Source organism: Tachypleus tridentatus, chromosome 1 (genome assembly GCF_004210375.1).
Source record: "Tachypleus tridentatus isolate NWPU-2018 chromosome 1, ASM421037v1, whole genome shotgun sequence".
Taxonomy (NCBI): Eukaryota; Metazoa; Arthropoda; class Merostomata; order Xiphosura; family Limulidae; genus Tachypleus; species Tachypleus tridentatus.
Genome location: NC_134825.1, coordinates 159,032,789 through 159,049,039, shown reverse-complemented (window position 1 = coordinate 159,049,039; position 16,251 = coordinate 159,032,789). Strand labels below are relative to the sequence as shown.

General features: G+C 36.6%; 1 protein-coding gene across 2 annotated transcripts in view; it reads right to left on the bottom strand.

Moving 5' to 3' along the window:
- Window positions 1–16,251, bottom strand: part of LOC143228849 (uncharacterized) — an 87,330-nt gene that overhangs the window by 54,237 nt on the left and 16,842 nt on the right. Inside the window, exon 1 of one of the 2 annotated variants that reach the window (XM_076460247.1) lies at window positions 13,199–13,395. The exons of the other annotated variant lie outside the window; for it this stretch is intronic. Coding sequence (XP_076316362.1) covers window positions 13,199–13,236 — 38 coding nt within the window. The 5' untranslated portion in view covers window positions 13,237–13,395. Of the gene's footprint in view, window positions 1–13,198; window positions 13,396–16,251 lie in introns of those variants that run through there. 2 annotated transcript variants of the gene reach the window in all.

Sequence of the window (16,251 nt, the reverse complement as noted above, 5' to 3'; positions counted from 1 at the left end):
AAATACAATCTATATCTTTCTTCTTTCGCTGTCTTAGCAATTTAAATATTTCATTTCTTTCACAGTAAATGAAAGAAAAACCCATTTTACTCTTTCATACAGGTAATTTCTGCAAAAGAATTCGCCAAAGGTGGAGTCTCTCTGGTGACTTTAATTTCTTACCAAGTACTGGATATTTTAGTGTCCAAGCCCTAAATCTGGTCTTTGAACACAGATGGTAGGCAATCACGAGCAACTTGGTTACCGATTCTTTTCTCAGGTCACGAGCAGTCTCCGAAACAGGAATTTAATTACCCACGTACACGTGGAACTTTAAAAGCCTACATTTACATCACAATTTTTCGAATTATACGAACAGATTCCACATTGGGCGTTGCGCAGTAAACTTCGTCGTGTCCATTTCACCTCCGCCAGATATTAGAGAAGGGTAACTCGGTGCTAGTACGCTAAATCGTTGACATAAAGAAAGTGGGGTATTGGGTGTGAGGCTTACGGAAACCGCGCGTGACACAACGCGCTAGAATGGTAGCGTTATTGCGGGAACACGGAGATGGAGATTACGCAGTTCGCTTCACGGCGTCCCTAATGCTGGAAAAGCAAAATAACTGGATTCAGGAACGCAAAAAAACAGTGAGCTACACCTAATTTAAACTCGTGAAGCAACTACACACATACGTAACTAAAAAAAATAATTACTTCCGTGTAAACAAAACAATGAAAGATATAAAAGACATATGTCTAACAGTTTCCAATGGTTGCTGAATGTGTTGTGGTGATTCAAACAGCCGTGCAGGAGTGACTCTGTACTGGAAAAACCAAGAATTTTACTTTAAATTCTGCAAGTCAACAAAAGAAAAAAAAGAGGTATACAAGTTAGTGTCAAGAGGGCCAAGTTCAACAACAAACCAGGAATCTTTACGATAAATAAAAGCCTTTATAAAGCTGTTATTTTAGCACAAAGTAATATACTGAGTTATCGGGGTCCCGGATGTTATTGTTGAGAGTTGGTAAATTTACAACTGACCATTTACAAAAGAATGTGTGTTTTCTAATAACAAAGGCACATTGAGCTGTCTGCTGAGTCCATCGAGGCAGATCGAACCCCTGATTTTAGCGTTGTAAATCCGTAGACTTAACGCTGTATCAACGGGAAACTTCACAAATATAAATAACACCATTTTAAACAATGTGTTTGACATAATCCTTATCCGTATTAAAGTCTGTTTTCTCACTAAAACAGATTTTTCGGTGTGATGTTTTACTTACAATTTAATTCATGGCCAGGTAAAGTGTAATATAAATTATTAAACACTTTCCTTTATTCACACCGGATGTTAACAATGACACTAAAGAATAATGTGAACGGTGTTTAACCTATAAATATTACATAAAACACCATTGAAGCATTCAAAAATGACAGCCGGTGCAACAAACAAAACCCCAATAAGAAAAACATTTAGCTATGCAGTAAAACAAAAACAGTCTGAGGTGAAATCAACAGTAATTTTTCACGAAAATTAAGTAATTCGAATATTGAGCTTGAATATAACTTTACACGCATAGTAGATAAACAGCCACTTATATCTACAGATACATAGGAGACATGTAAAGCCATCTTTAATTCCGAACTACTGACCAGAGGGTTTGGTGTTTTTTTTGTGCTAGCCGTCCCAAATGTAGTAGTGTAAGACTAGAGGAAAGGCAGCTAATCATCACCACTCACCGCCAACTCTTGGGCTACTCTTTTACCAACGAATAATGGGATTGATCGTAACATTATAATGACTCCACGGCTGAAAGGGCGAGCATGTTTGGTGTGACGGGGATTCGAACCTGCGACCCTGAGATTACGAATTAAGTGTCATAACCACCTGGCCATACGTCGCCGTGAGGACTTTGTCCAGATTTTTGAATCAAATCGCGGATGGATTGGCACTTTTGCACATATAAAAGTCTGCCATAAATAGCAAACTGTTTGTCTGTTCAAATAAAACTTTTATAACGAGTAAGCATCCCTTAACTTATCCCTCAAAAAAAAAAAAAATTAAAGCAGTATAACTGGGCAACCTTTGATGAAATTTTTCTGGGCATGCTTTGTCACCCAGGACACCTGAATAAAATTTTCTTGGCATGTTTTATTACCCAAGACAACATTTCATTGAAATTTCCTGGGTATGCGCTATTAAGAATCACAGCAGAAAATTGGGTGATGTTATTTCAAGGTGGAGGTGTGATTAATTGTTAAAATGTATTCTACAATTCAATTCGAAACTTCGTTAAACAAAAAACTGATACGCATATATTTTGCTTTAAGAACGCGCAAAATATTTCGCATTAACTTGATTGCTTAGGACTAATACCTTAAAACCACAACACAATTTTATATTATACACGGCCATTAGACAGCCCATGCAGACACAACTGTCTTTTTCCCTCAAAAACTCTGATTTCTTACCCCCATGCTTTTGTTAAGTTATTCATGACCAGTTCAGTTCAATCATTGTGTTTGTGTTCACTGACAGACAACGTGCAAGAAGCTAACGATTAGTAGTTGTATTTACCTTTCGAAATTGTCCATTAAAATAAAGTCATTTATCCTTGTCACAGTCAACCCCATCCAATTTCTGCAACTTAGGCTTAAGACTTTCTGGTTATTATAATTAAGGCACTCCGAAAAAAGAAAATAGTACGTGGACTTTGCATAAACGTTTTTACCCAATAATATAACACGGTGATGTAACGCATGCTTTACGATACTGTTATAGTTCAGCTTTACTATATGACTGTGAGCAAAGCATGTGGAGTTAACTTTTATTGTTTGGTTACAATAATATGATTAGATTATTAATGTTTTATTTAAGTATGACTATACTGTTACGTGTGAAGTACAAGTGATGCTACTGTTACGTTATAATAATTACGCGTGATGTCTGTAGATTTTAGCATTATTGCTTTATCATGTGGTTATACGTTTTAATCATCATGTATTACGGTTACACAAGACGAAACAGGGGTGTCACACTTACAGAGGTAGTTTTCCCCTCACTTCCTACTGAATACGTCACTTGTATTCCCCACACCGAGCTGTTCAAAATTTCTTCTAACAGAATAGTGCCCGGCATGGCGAGGTGGGTTAAGGCGTTCGACTCTTAATCTGAAGGCTGCAGGTTCGAATCCCCATCCCACCAAACATGCTTACCCTTTCAGCGGTGGGGGTGTTTAATGTTACGGTCAATCCCACTATTCGTTGTTAAAGAGTAGCCCAAGAATTGGCGTGAGTGGTGATGACTAAGCTGCCTTCCCTCTAGTCTTACACTGCTAAATTAGGGACAGCCGGCGCAGATAGCCCTCATGTAGTTTTGCGCGAAATAAAAAAAGCAAACAAATAATCTAACAGAATAATAAGGGACGTAAGCGGTCTCGTGAGCAACCTTAAATAGTCCCCCATAATAAAAGACTAGTGTGTTTTTTTTAAAAACTTATAATACTCCACCACAGTGACGTGCACCACTTCTTACAAACATATTTTGTGTTAGAGCATCAAAAATCAAAACAGCATTATTTCTTATTACTTTTAGTTTTTCTCAACTTGTAAGGTTCCAAGAACGTTTTGCATCAGTTCGAAACACCGTTCATATTGGATTGTTGAAAGCGCTTGTTTATCAACATAGCTAAAGGGTTTTCTTCAACATTGTTCATCTGAATATCTTTCCTCATTCATATTTTGACGGTTTTTACGTCGTTAGAAGTACTATTAATGACTTTTCTTGGAATATTATAAGATGTAACACAAAACAATTAATTACCTAACATTCATCCTAGTTTCCTAGGGTCGTTCCAGGCCCATCTGGTATATATGTACCAAACTGCATATGCTTATAGGAGGAGATAAAATATTACTAAGGTTATAATCACAAGTGTGCGTCTCAGTGGTAAGTCAGGATGGGGTGTGTGCGTGTTTGTTGGTGACGTTAACAAACCCAAATATAGATATCGTTAAAATGTCAAAATTTTAGTTGGGCCATAGTTCCGACTAAGCCGCTAGGTTCCTACACCTATACTCTACAACCCTTGTTAACCCTACAGTATGGGGAACTTTACTGATCGTATATATACAGTACTAATACGATTCTACATCTAATGGCATCTTTCCAAACATCATAAACACGGTACACTTACAGCCATGAAGACCGTATTTTAACTAAGATTTACACTTACAGCCATGAAGACCGTATTTTAACTAAGATTTACGTGTGATGGTGTGATTACTTCTTTAGCTTAACACCAGTGAGGTGTGATGCTAACGACGGTGTGATTACTTCTTTAGCTTAACACCAGTGTGGTGTGATGTTAACAACGGTGTGATTACGTCTTTAGCTTAACACCAGTGAGGTGTGATGTTAAGGATGGTGTGATTACTTCTTTAGCTTAACACCAGTGAGGTGTGATGTTAAGGATGGTGTGATTACTTCTTTAGCTTAACACCAGTGAGGTGTGATGTTAACAACGGTGTGATTACTTCTTTAGCTTAACGCCAGTGAGGTGTGATGCTAACGACGGTGTGATTACTTCTTTAGCTTAACGCCAGTGAGGTGTGATGTTAACAACGGTGTGATTACTTCTTTAGCTTAACGCCAGTGAGGTGTGATGTTAACAACGTTGTGATTACTTCTTTAGCTTAACGCCAGTGAGGTGTGATGCTAACGACGGTGTGATTACTTCTTTAGCTTAACGCCAGTGAGGTGTGATGTTAACAACGGTGTGATTACTTCTTTAGCTTAACGCCAGTGAGGTGTGATGTTAACAACGGTGTGATTACTTCTTTAGCTTAACGCCAGTGAGGTGTGATGCTGACGGTGATTACTTCTTTGCTTAACGCCAGTGAGGTGTGATGTTAACAACGGTGTGATTACTTCTTTAGCTTAACGCCAGTGAGGTGTGATGTTAACAACGGTGTGATTACTTCTTTAGCTTAACGCCAGTGAGGTGTGATGCTAAACGCCAGTGAGGTGTGAACAACGGTGTTAACGCCAGTGACGGTGTGATTACTTCTTTAGCTTAACGCCAGTGAGGTGTGATGTTAACAACGGTGTGATTACTTCTTTAGCTTAACGCCAGTGAGGTGTGATGTTAACAACGGTGTGATTACTTCTTTAGCTTAACGCCAGTGAGGTGTGATGTTAACAACGGTGTGATTACTTCTTTAGCTTAACACCAGTGAGGTGTGATGTTAACAACGTTGTGATTACTTCTTTAGCTTAACGCCAGTGAGGTGTGATGTTAAGGAACGTTGTGATTACTTTAGCTGCTTCTTTAAGACGCCAGTGGTGTGATGCTAACAACGTTGTGATTACTTCTTTAGCTTAACGCCAGTGAGGTGTGATGTTAACAACGGTGTGATTACTTCTTTAGCTTAACACCAGTGAGGTGTGATGCTAACGACGGTGTGATTACTTCTTTAGCTTAACGCCAGTGAGGTGTGATGTTAAGGAAGGTGTGAGAAAACGCCAGTGAGGTGTGATGTTAACAACGGTGTGATTACTTCTTTAGCTTAACGCCAGTGAGGTGTGATGTTAACAACGTTGTGATTACTTCTTTAGCTTAACACCAGTGAGGTGTGATGTTAACAACGGTGTGATTACTTCTTTAGCTCAACGCCAGTGAGATGTTCAGTAGAAACTCTTTACGAACATAAATCAGTTAGAAACTTAACACATGGTCCCTTATAGTAGATAAACTCTCTTCCATATTAGCATGTGAAAATAAATCTCTTTCATCTGGGGCTTTTCAATGGTGCATCGGTAAGTTTGCAGACTCAAACCGCTAGAAACCGTGTTTTGATACTTGTGGTAGGCAGAGCACAGATAGCCCATTTTGTGGCTTTGTGTTTAACTTCAAACAAACAAATCAATTTATGTGAGTTATTAACTCAAGGAGACAAATTTCAACCATTTAATTATTACATAGTTTGTGTAACTTTGTGGTTAATTCCAAACAAACAATTTTTTAGGGGGTAAAAAAATTATATATGCGAGGTTTTGTTTCATATTTCAGCTCACACACACCCACACACATACATATATATATATATATGTACACAACTATCAGTTTCAAAAAGTATGTGTGGGCGACATTAGGTAGCATGTTGTAAAACGCTACATAGTATGGATGGAAACTCTTTTGATTTCTACCTGTACGAGAAAGTGTTAGGTTAAGACTAGACCATATTAAAAACCAATTTACAACTAGCTTTTATTAAGGTATTTGTAGCGCATTTCAAACGAATATTACGTCATTTCAATACCATTAATCAAGCACAACATATTCAGTTAGTGATTCTAGAAATCAACATTCTTAAATTGTGAAGTAATTTCTTTCGATAGGAAGCGAAGAATAGTTATTCTTGTACGTGATTCTAAAGTAACGTTTGTCCAGAGAGAATGGGTTTGGCTGTTGGTTGCGAACAGCACCAAATTACATGTCTACTACAGTTTCATGCATCAGAAAGAGACACTTAGATAGGCTAGGTCTGATGTCTCAGAAACAAACCAGGCTAGGCCTAATGCCTGCTGAACTACACCAAACAGAGTTAATTATTTTAATCAGCAGAGGTCTCGTGCACCCCTGCTACGGACACGAGTATGGCCGACGAAATACTGGCGTACCGCATGCTTATTATTAATGTTAGGTCCAGATTCTTATGTTGAATTGTCTGTGTAGAGTCAGTTCCGGTTGAAGGAGGGGGTTTCGTATTGTCCCTCAATGTCCCCTGCAAGCCAGACCCAATACTTTCTCTAGTGCTCCTGGCATTGTTATTTGGTCACCGCCTAAGTGATAACGGATGACACACCTAAAGGTTTACCTAGGCCCGTCGGAAGGCACGTGCAAGGACGCAAACAGAGCGAGCTACTGCATGGCTGATTTAATGATCGGGAACCTGGGGGTGGTGTCAGAGTAAGTTGAAAAGTATACTCGAACCGTTGAAGTGAAGGTTATTCTTGAGGGTCCGGGCATTGTCTGGTGCGGTTCATTTTACTTTGCATACAAATTAACATAATGACAGAAGAAACAGGCTGGTTGCACCTTAGATGTTTATTAACGTACTGAAAAGAATTTACAAACCAATATAATTGTTGTTACCTGCTTCATAGTAAAGTTTTTACTTCTGTCACAAAGAAACTCCATGTTCTCACTCCGAGTATCCTTAAAAAAAATATTTACAATACAAACGTATTGTTGTTGTACGTTTTACATTTTTTCATACTGTAAACATTACACTTTTTAGTTACATCAGGATTAAGGATAACCCAAGACTACCTGAGTTATTTTAGGATTCCTACGTGATTTTAGGAATAAAACCCGGCAGGAAAACCAACACGATATTACTGTTTCTATGATTACTCACTGTTTCTATGATTATTTTAGAGTAAAACCAACACGTTTACTGTTTCTATCAGGATTTTAGAGTAAAACCAACACAATTTTGTTTCTATGAATTTTAGAAAAACCAAGACAATATTACTGTTTCATGATTTTTTAACCCAAGACTATTACTGTTTCTATGATTACTTTAGAGTAAAAACCAAGACGATATTACTGTTTCTATGATTTAGGAAAACCAAGACGATATTACTGTTTCTATGATTATTTTAGAAGTAAAACCAACATGATATTACTGTTTCTATGATTTTAGAGTAAAACCAACACAATATTACTGTTTCTATGATTATTTTAGAGTAAAACCAACACAATTAGAGTTAAAAAACCAACACAATATTACTGTTTCTATGATTATTTTAGACGATATTACTGTTTCTATGATTATTTTAGAGTAAAAACCAAGACGATATTACTGTTTCTATGATTATTTTAGAGTAAAAACCAACACGATATTACTGTTTCTATGATTATTTTAGAGTAAAAACCAACACAATATTACTGTTTCTATGATTATTTTAGAGTAAAAACCAAGACAATATTACTGTTTCTATGATTATTTTAGAGTAAAAACCAAGACAATATTACTGTTTCTATGATTATTTTAGAGTAAAAACCAAGACGATATTACTGTTTCTATGATTATTTTAGAGTAAAAACCAAGACGATATTACTGTTTCTATGATTATTTTAGAAGTAAAAACCAACATGATATTACTGTTTCTATGATTATTTTAGAGTAAAAACCAACACAATATTACTGTTTCTATGATTATTTTAGAGTAAAAACCAACACAATATTACTGTTTCTATGATTATTTTAGAGTAAAAACCAAGACGATATTACTGTTTCTATGATTATTTTAGAGTAAAAACCAACACAATATTACTGTTTCTATGATTATTTTAGAGTAAAAACCAACACGATATTACTGTTTCTGTGATTATTTTAGAGTAAAAACCAAGACGATATTACTGTTTCTATGATTATTTTAGAAGTAAAAACCAACACGATATTACTGTTTCTATGATTATTTTATAAGTAAAAACCAAGACGATATTACTGTTTCTATGATTATTTTAGAAGTGAAGACTAATGTAAAAAAAAATCAACCCGAAACGTATACGAGTTTATATTTAAATGTATTTAATTTATGTAAACATCCTGCAATTTTTTTTATATGATACAACACTTTTACGGTGTTCTGTATTGTTTCATGTATATTTTTAATATGTCTACTCTCACGGTCAAATACCTTATTTTCATATATGTGTATTATTTTTATATATACGTAAACATCGATATAAAATTTATAGATTAAAATTAAGTTTGTCCAGCAGTATATTGCTTTAATTATTCAAAATCTTTATTTTACACTGGGAAATAATCATTACCTTATATATATTTAACATCATCACAAGCACTGTAGAACAAATAATTTACAAAGCACTTTTCAGTAAACTACCTTTCACTGTTTAACAACTAACATGTCTGCTCGTATAGAGTGACCATTATAAAACATGTGCATTGTAACTGATATGATTCGAAAAATTATGAGAGTTATAGTCATTATGGGTATAGCGTGGACAGGTGGATAGGGCGATCTACTCGCAATCTGAGGGTCGCAGGTTCGAATCTCCGTCGCTCCAAACGCCGCGGGGGGCGTTATACTGTAATGGCCAATCCCACTATTCATTCGTAAAAGAGCATCCAAAGGGTTTGCTGTGGGTGGTGAGGACTAGTTGTCATCCCTCTAGTCTTTCACTGCTAAATTAGGGATGACAAGTGCAGATAACCTTCATGTAGCTTTGCGTTAAATTTAAGAATCAAATTTTAAAAATAGAATTAGATTGAAAAAATAGCAGCTGCTTCACCGACGGGTGAAAGGCAAGCATGTTTGGTGCGACCGGGATTCGAACCTGCGACTCTCAGATTACGACTCGAGCGCCTTAACCACCTGGCCATTTTTTAAATTCGACATTACAGTGTTCAAACCCAGAGCTACAACCGGATTACACCACTTTAATTTAAATATTCCAAAACTTGTAAGACGTCATCACACGAAACTATTGAAACGCCGTACCAGTTCTGAAAGGAACTTTTGAACTAATAGAGAGTCATTAGAGTCATAAACTTAGAATTGTATATTAAGTCACGCCAGTCGTAACTTAAATGAACAGATTATTCTGTGAATAAGTTAGACTGACTCTACTCGACTCGTGGCTGTCCAAGATTTACCTTGGGGTATTGGCACTAGACTAGGTTCTTCTGTCCGCCTACCTGTTTGTTCCAAAGAAAGAACAATATCTGTTGGGAATACTTAACATTCGAACGGTGTCTGTAGTAACTATGGTACCGAATACTAATACCCACGCTGAAGACAGCCGAGAAATGTTTTTTATAAGTTAGTATTTACTTTCAAGTAGTTCAAGCGTTCTAGATAGACGTTTACAAATTCTGGTTTGAAATCCAGAATCGGCAAAACTTTAGTCCGAGTTAAATACAAGAAAAATTACGCCACTGTATTTCTTGTTTTCTGACGTCTTTCTTTTCGACGTAATTTGCAAATGTATTTATAGCTCTATAGACGATGCTGCGTAAATATTCCGCTATTTTATTTTACGTGTCTAAAGAAACGACGATTTCAAAAAAATAACTTTAACTTTCAGAGGGTTGGGTTAGAACGTTTGTGTTGGAATATCGGCACGGTTTATACAAGAAAGATAAGTAATACAGAACACTAAATACTTGGTGTATCATTAGTAAGTTATTACATGAACAATCCCAAATACTTTATACTGTTAATCTAAAGTGGAAAAATTATTAGTTAGGAGTTGCAGAGCTCAGTTATTCTAATACACACACGCACAAACACACTATGCTTCACCACAGAATATTTTTATTTAATAATGCAATGTATAGTTCAAAAGAAAAAAAAATTACTTCTGTAAATTTTTACGCTTCTTTTGTTCATTAGGAACCCGTATACAGAATGTTATTTAACGAGAACTGGAACAAGTTAGCTAATACTTCAACAGTTACAGTACTATTAATACCTGAAGACTATCAGCGCATTAACTGATATTCCTACACGTATAGTAAAATAATTATAACGCATTAACTGGTATTCCTACTGTTATAAGGTACGTTATTTGTTAGACAACACAGTTACAGCGCGATATTTATTTTCCCCACAGAGTTGGGGTGCTACTTGGCGTCACCCCAATTAATGTTTTTTACTCTGTTTAAACCATATTTTTACTGCACTGTTTGACATTATACAATTAAAGCGATTGATTGATTGATTAATTGCTGTCGTTTTTATCGGTGTAAATTATGACATACCTTTAGTTACAATGGGTTACTTTACTTATTTATAGTGGCAGTATTAATTAATTTTTCTTTCAGCTATACGGGAAGCTATTTGAAGCCCGTAATAATTACAAAGTATTATTTAAAGTACCTTCGCTTGTAGTTTGTTATCTGACGTCTACAGTGTTAACATAAATATAATATGGTGGCTCTATAATCATAACAAGCTTTTTGAGCACACAGAAAAGACGCCTTCACAGACTCCACATATAGTGAAGCAAAAAACAACAACAAAAAATAACTTCAATTTCCCTGACGAACTATTCACAAAGTGGCTATCCAACTCCTTCACTGAGTGTTTCTCTACTACATTGTGGTCTAGTTTGGACGTCTTTATAATTAACTTTCATGGTTAGTTGATGTGTTTGCGAATGTCCTTTATAGCGCTCCTAAAGTCGGTCACGAGTTGCTTGGAACAAGAAGTTAGGCCTTCCTCAGCTTCCATCGCATTACGTATGCTCCACAAAGAAGGTGTCAGCAGGATGATTGCGGTATGTAGGCCATAGGTGCAAAGTGAAACAAGAAAGCGAGCTGCTGAAAACACGTTTGCTGTCCTTCCTACATAACGCTTGTTCATACTGGTAATATCTTTCCTTTTTTATGACTAGTCATATGTTCATATTGTATCGATTCAATTTTAAGTTCTTCGATAACAATAATGACCAGGATGAACTAGAAACTAGAACATAACACTAACTTACATAACGATATAACCAAACTAACGACAAAAATAATAAATAGCTCATATGAAGGTGTTCGTAGTTTCTTCAATTCCTCTTGAAGGTGAAAAAGATACCGTGACTATATAATAGGAAACTTGTAGTTGTTATAGCCAGCTCAGAGGGCAAAGAATGGTAAAGACATGACAAGGAACTCGTAGTCACTACAGTCAACTGGGAAAATAAAAATGATGAAGACGTGACAGGAAACTTGGAGCTATTATAGCCATCTTAAAGGTCAAAGAATAGTAAAGACATAATAATGAAGTTGTAGTTACTACAGCCACATCAGAGGATAAAAAAATAACGAAAACGTGACAAGAAATATGGGATTACTACAATTATTTTCCAATCGATGTATATTTACTTTTATGTACCTTATAGTTCTAATCTCTTCGACAGTTGAAGCAAATGTTTAGAGTCTTATGTACGAATGCACTATTAAGAAACTAAAACTTGCTGATTAGGTGAACTATTGAAGAAATTGCTTCATAAATGGGCGATGAAGTGTGGTAATAGATTATAACAAAATGAAAAACCAATAAATTAATTTTCCTCTTCTTAAATTGGTTTTAAAGAACCTTAGAGTTAGAGTAATATGAATGTATTCATCACACACGCCATTTAACAACAATAAAAAAGAAACTCGTGTATCAACCACCATTTCTACATCAGACCTTCAATAAATATTTATTCACATGTAGCTTCAATGGCTTCATTAACTAATCTCGAATTCCCTCACCTTAAGATGTATCAAGATCTCGATTTAAATTAGAGCCAGCTAAAGTTAAGCACTCAATATTACTTTAATATCAAACACGCATTGCCTTGACGCGTGGAGTCATCATTGCGGTTCACCTTAACAGGCTTTGGTCCAATTAAACAACGTGTTTGTTTTACATTCTATATTCAGAGTCAAAAATCAGACCAATTAAGCAAGTTCACTGGCTTCTTCGTAGCGCGCATCTATTGTCGGCCTGGTAGAGTGCGACCTTAACGGTTCATTGGAGCAGAACGACATTTAATCCTGTACGACAATGCTATTAATGCTCTCGATGGTTCTTGATCTAATGCGACGATATCCCGTTTACTTAAACAGAACGAACTAGAGAGTTTATGGACCAGCGTTTTCGCAAATAAACCTGGAAAGTAAGGGAGAGATGGATTACAGCACGTGTTAACTAAGAAAATATTGAGCCAAGGAAGTGTCTTGCCGTAAAACAAGTGTGCTTGCGGGAGATTTCTCCGCAGAGAGAGAGGGTGGACAATCGTGATGGGCTAGTCTGTCACGTCTGAGACAACTGCGTGTTATGTATCGAAAAGCGAAAATGTTACTGACCACTTAAAAACGTGACGTCACGCACTGAAATACATACTCACGATTTGCAGAAACTGCGAGGAGAAAAGCGCGTGGCTTATTTATTGCTGTGACCGACTGACACCAATTTCACTTTCACTTACGTATTTTCTACTTTTTAAGTCTAGTTTTTACCTTCGTCGGCTAACGTCACATTAGAAACTGCTTATGTGGCGTGCTTTCAAAGTAACCAAGCGTTTCAACTACCCATCGTTTAATATACCTTGTTAAAATATTCTATGCGTACACGACGTGTTGACTGCAAGCGATGTTCTAAACCCGATTAAACTAACCAGAGTGGTTCCTTTTTACCTGCACATTTGAAGGATGCTTGGACTGCTGGCTAACATGGATGCTGGTCGGCTGGCTCGAGGTGGTGATCACTGTAATCCGAGGACAGGAGAACGGTCTGGAACCCCGCCTCAACACAGAAGCCTGATACAGACAACAAGGCAGGTGCTTGCACGTGAAACCCACACAACACACACACTGAACACCACTGGACTCACTCTCACCTGGCTGGCTATCTGTTCACCTCTGATTGGTCTCCTAAAAATGACGATACAGTGACGTAACAGTCGGTTTCAATGATGATATATTGCCTATCTGGCAGTCCATATTGAAAGCACGTGTATTAGCTTTCCGCGCAGCCGCTAGTTGGAATTGTACATAAATAGGCTGGAAAATAAATGATTGCGGTACAACTTATCAGAGGGCGCTTTTTCTAAAGAGCTTTGTTCCAAATCGTTGCTTTTTTCATCAGTTGCCCTTCATCGTTCACTAGATGAGCACGAATATATTTTTGTTGGAATAGTTTGTAAATAGAATAGATCAACACACTTGGGAAATATTTTTATTTGATGAAAAATTATTGGTACTAGACATAAACCGCATTGCTACTTACTAAGTAAATAACAGAGGAAGCTTAAACGTTTCTTCTTATTTTTACCTTAAAAACATAAAGAAATTGTTGTAAGTAAAACGTTTCAGCCTCTGACCAAATATCATAGAGAACATTGACACAAAGTAATTAGTGTTACTTTCTACGTAAAAAAACCCAACAAAAAACGTTGCATCAGTTGTAATTTATTACACACTAAACCAAACATACGCATGTTTTCCTTATAACAAAACCACAACAAGCTATCTACTGTATCCACCAAATAGAATCAAGGCCCTGATTTTAGTGTTGTAAATCCGAAGACTTGCCGCTGTCCCAACAGGGAACACAAAGATGCGATGAAAACTACATTTTTATTAAATATTGTCATTCAATAAAATAATATACACATAATAATTATTTTTACTTCTTAACTAAAAAAGAAAATAAAAAATAAACATTGGACACAGCTAACTATCGATTGACACTAATGTAAGAGGCCCGGAATTCGAGTCATAATCTGAGGGTCGCGGGTTCGAATCCCAGTCGCACCAAACTTGCTCGCCCTTTCAGCCGTGGGGACCTTATAATGTGACGGTTAATCCCACTATTCGTTGGTAAAAGAGTAGCCCAACAGTTGACGATGGGCGGTGATGACTAGCTGCCTTTCCTCTAGCCTTACACTGCTAAATTAGGGACGGCTAGCGCAGATAGCCCTCGTGTAACTAACGTAAGACAAGATGTGATTATTAATTATTGTTGCTGTAGAATGGTTACAACTATTTTCTAACTAGACGCATGACAAGCCTTGTCCGCAGCAAGTTATTGTTAAACATTAAAAGGCGAAAGCAAAGAGATTTTGTTTCTTTTGAAGTTTGCGCAAAGCTTTGCACACGGGGCTTATCTGTGGTAGCCGTCCCTAATTTAGCAGTGTAAGAATAGAGGGAAGGCAGCTTATCATTATCACCCACCGTCAACTGTTGGGCTACTCTTTTACCAACGAATAGTGGATTGAACGTCACGTTATAACGCTTCCACGGTTGGAAGGACGAGCATGTTTGATGTGACGGGAATTCGAATCCGCGAGTCTCAGACTACGAGTCGAGTCCCTTAACCACTTGTCCATGCCGGGGCCGCAAAAAGATAAATCATCATGTATCGTCTTTAGTAATGCATTGACTTTGTGGGAGAACATTTAGGTGTTTACGAATTTAACGTTGATTGGTCTCAAAGGAATACAATAAACAGTAAGAGAGCGCCTAAAAAGTTTCCAACACAGCCTCAATTTAACAATGCTTTGCTAAGCCTCACCGCGTGAAGTTAAATTCATAGTAAACGTGTATGAGAATGTGGAAATGGGGTTTTCTGTTAAATAAAACGTTGGAAAATATTAATTTTGAACAACAAGCTATTGAAGACGATGAATCGAGAAGACCTCCAATTTTTTTATCGGTCTTCATAACCATTATATATTACATATCTCAAATAAGTATTCAGTTTCATGGATGGATGGGTTTCGGCTTGGTCTGGAGATATGGGCTGACTCCTATAATTCTGAAAATACTCGAAACAATCGATGGTACGACAGTAATTCTAGATTCATCATCTGTAAAAAAGGAGCAAAAAAAATACATGTGGGTTAACGAAATGACGAAACGGTGTGTGTTATACCACTAATGGATGAATGACCTGATGGTCACTCTTTGGTTAATTAATTGACTGCTGTTTTCAGTTGTCTGTCACTGACCACGGCGAAATTGAAGAGTGTGCAACAAATGTTGTATTTATTGATTAATTGTTAATACAAGAAACCACTAGGCCTAGCAGTTGATATAAAGTCGACTCACGTTTGTGGACGTTAAACATATCACGAAAAATTGAATTTGAGATTTTTTTTTGAATTACAATTTAAACATTGATGTAATCAATTAAATTGCTCACTTTGTGTAATTACCACGTGATTTAATCAGAACCAATCAATGGTCGTGACGTACAACAAAGAAAAAAAAATAGTTTGCCGCAGTTTGAACTATTAAGGACGCATCCTGATGAAACAAAAGGAGATTGTGGCTTAGATTATAAGCCATGAGGAAACTTGAACAACAGCCATGACTCTTATCTGCTCGTGTCCGTAATTGGCTGTAAAGAAAATTCATAGTCAAATTCTAAAGTTTTTCAATAATTTTTTACTTGATACCAGTTTAGCTATTTAGTTCAAATGTTACTCCTTAGTCTATGTATAAATATCATCTCTCCTGGATTGTTATCTGTACGTCACATTGTTCTGCACGGTGTTGCTTTGTTTAGGAACCACGTGTTTTTCAACCGTTTTTCAAAATTTGCAACTTTATTTCTTGTTTCCTCTCGCCGAATTGATGGGAAAACGGTTCTTGTATAACTTGATACACTGGTTTCAAAAGAGTATGTAATGGAGTGTACTGGTTAGATATAAGTGCATATTTTTTAATCAGTACGTTTTGTGAAG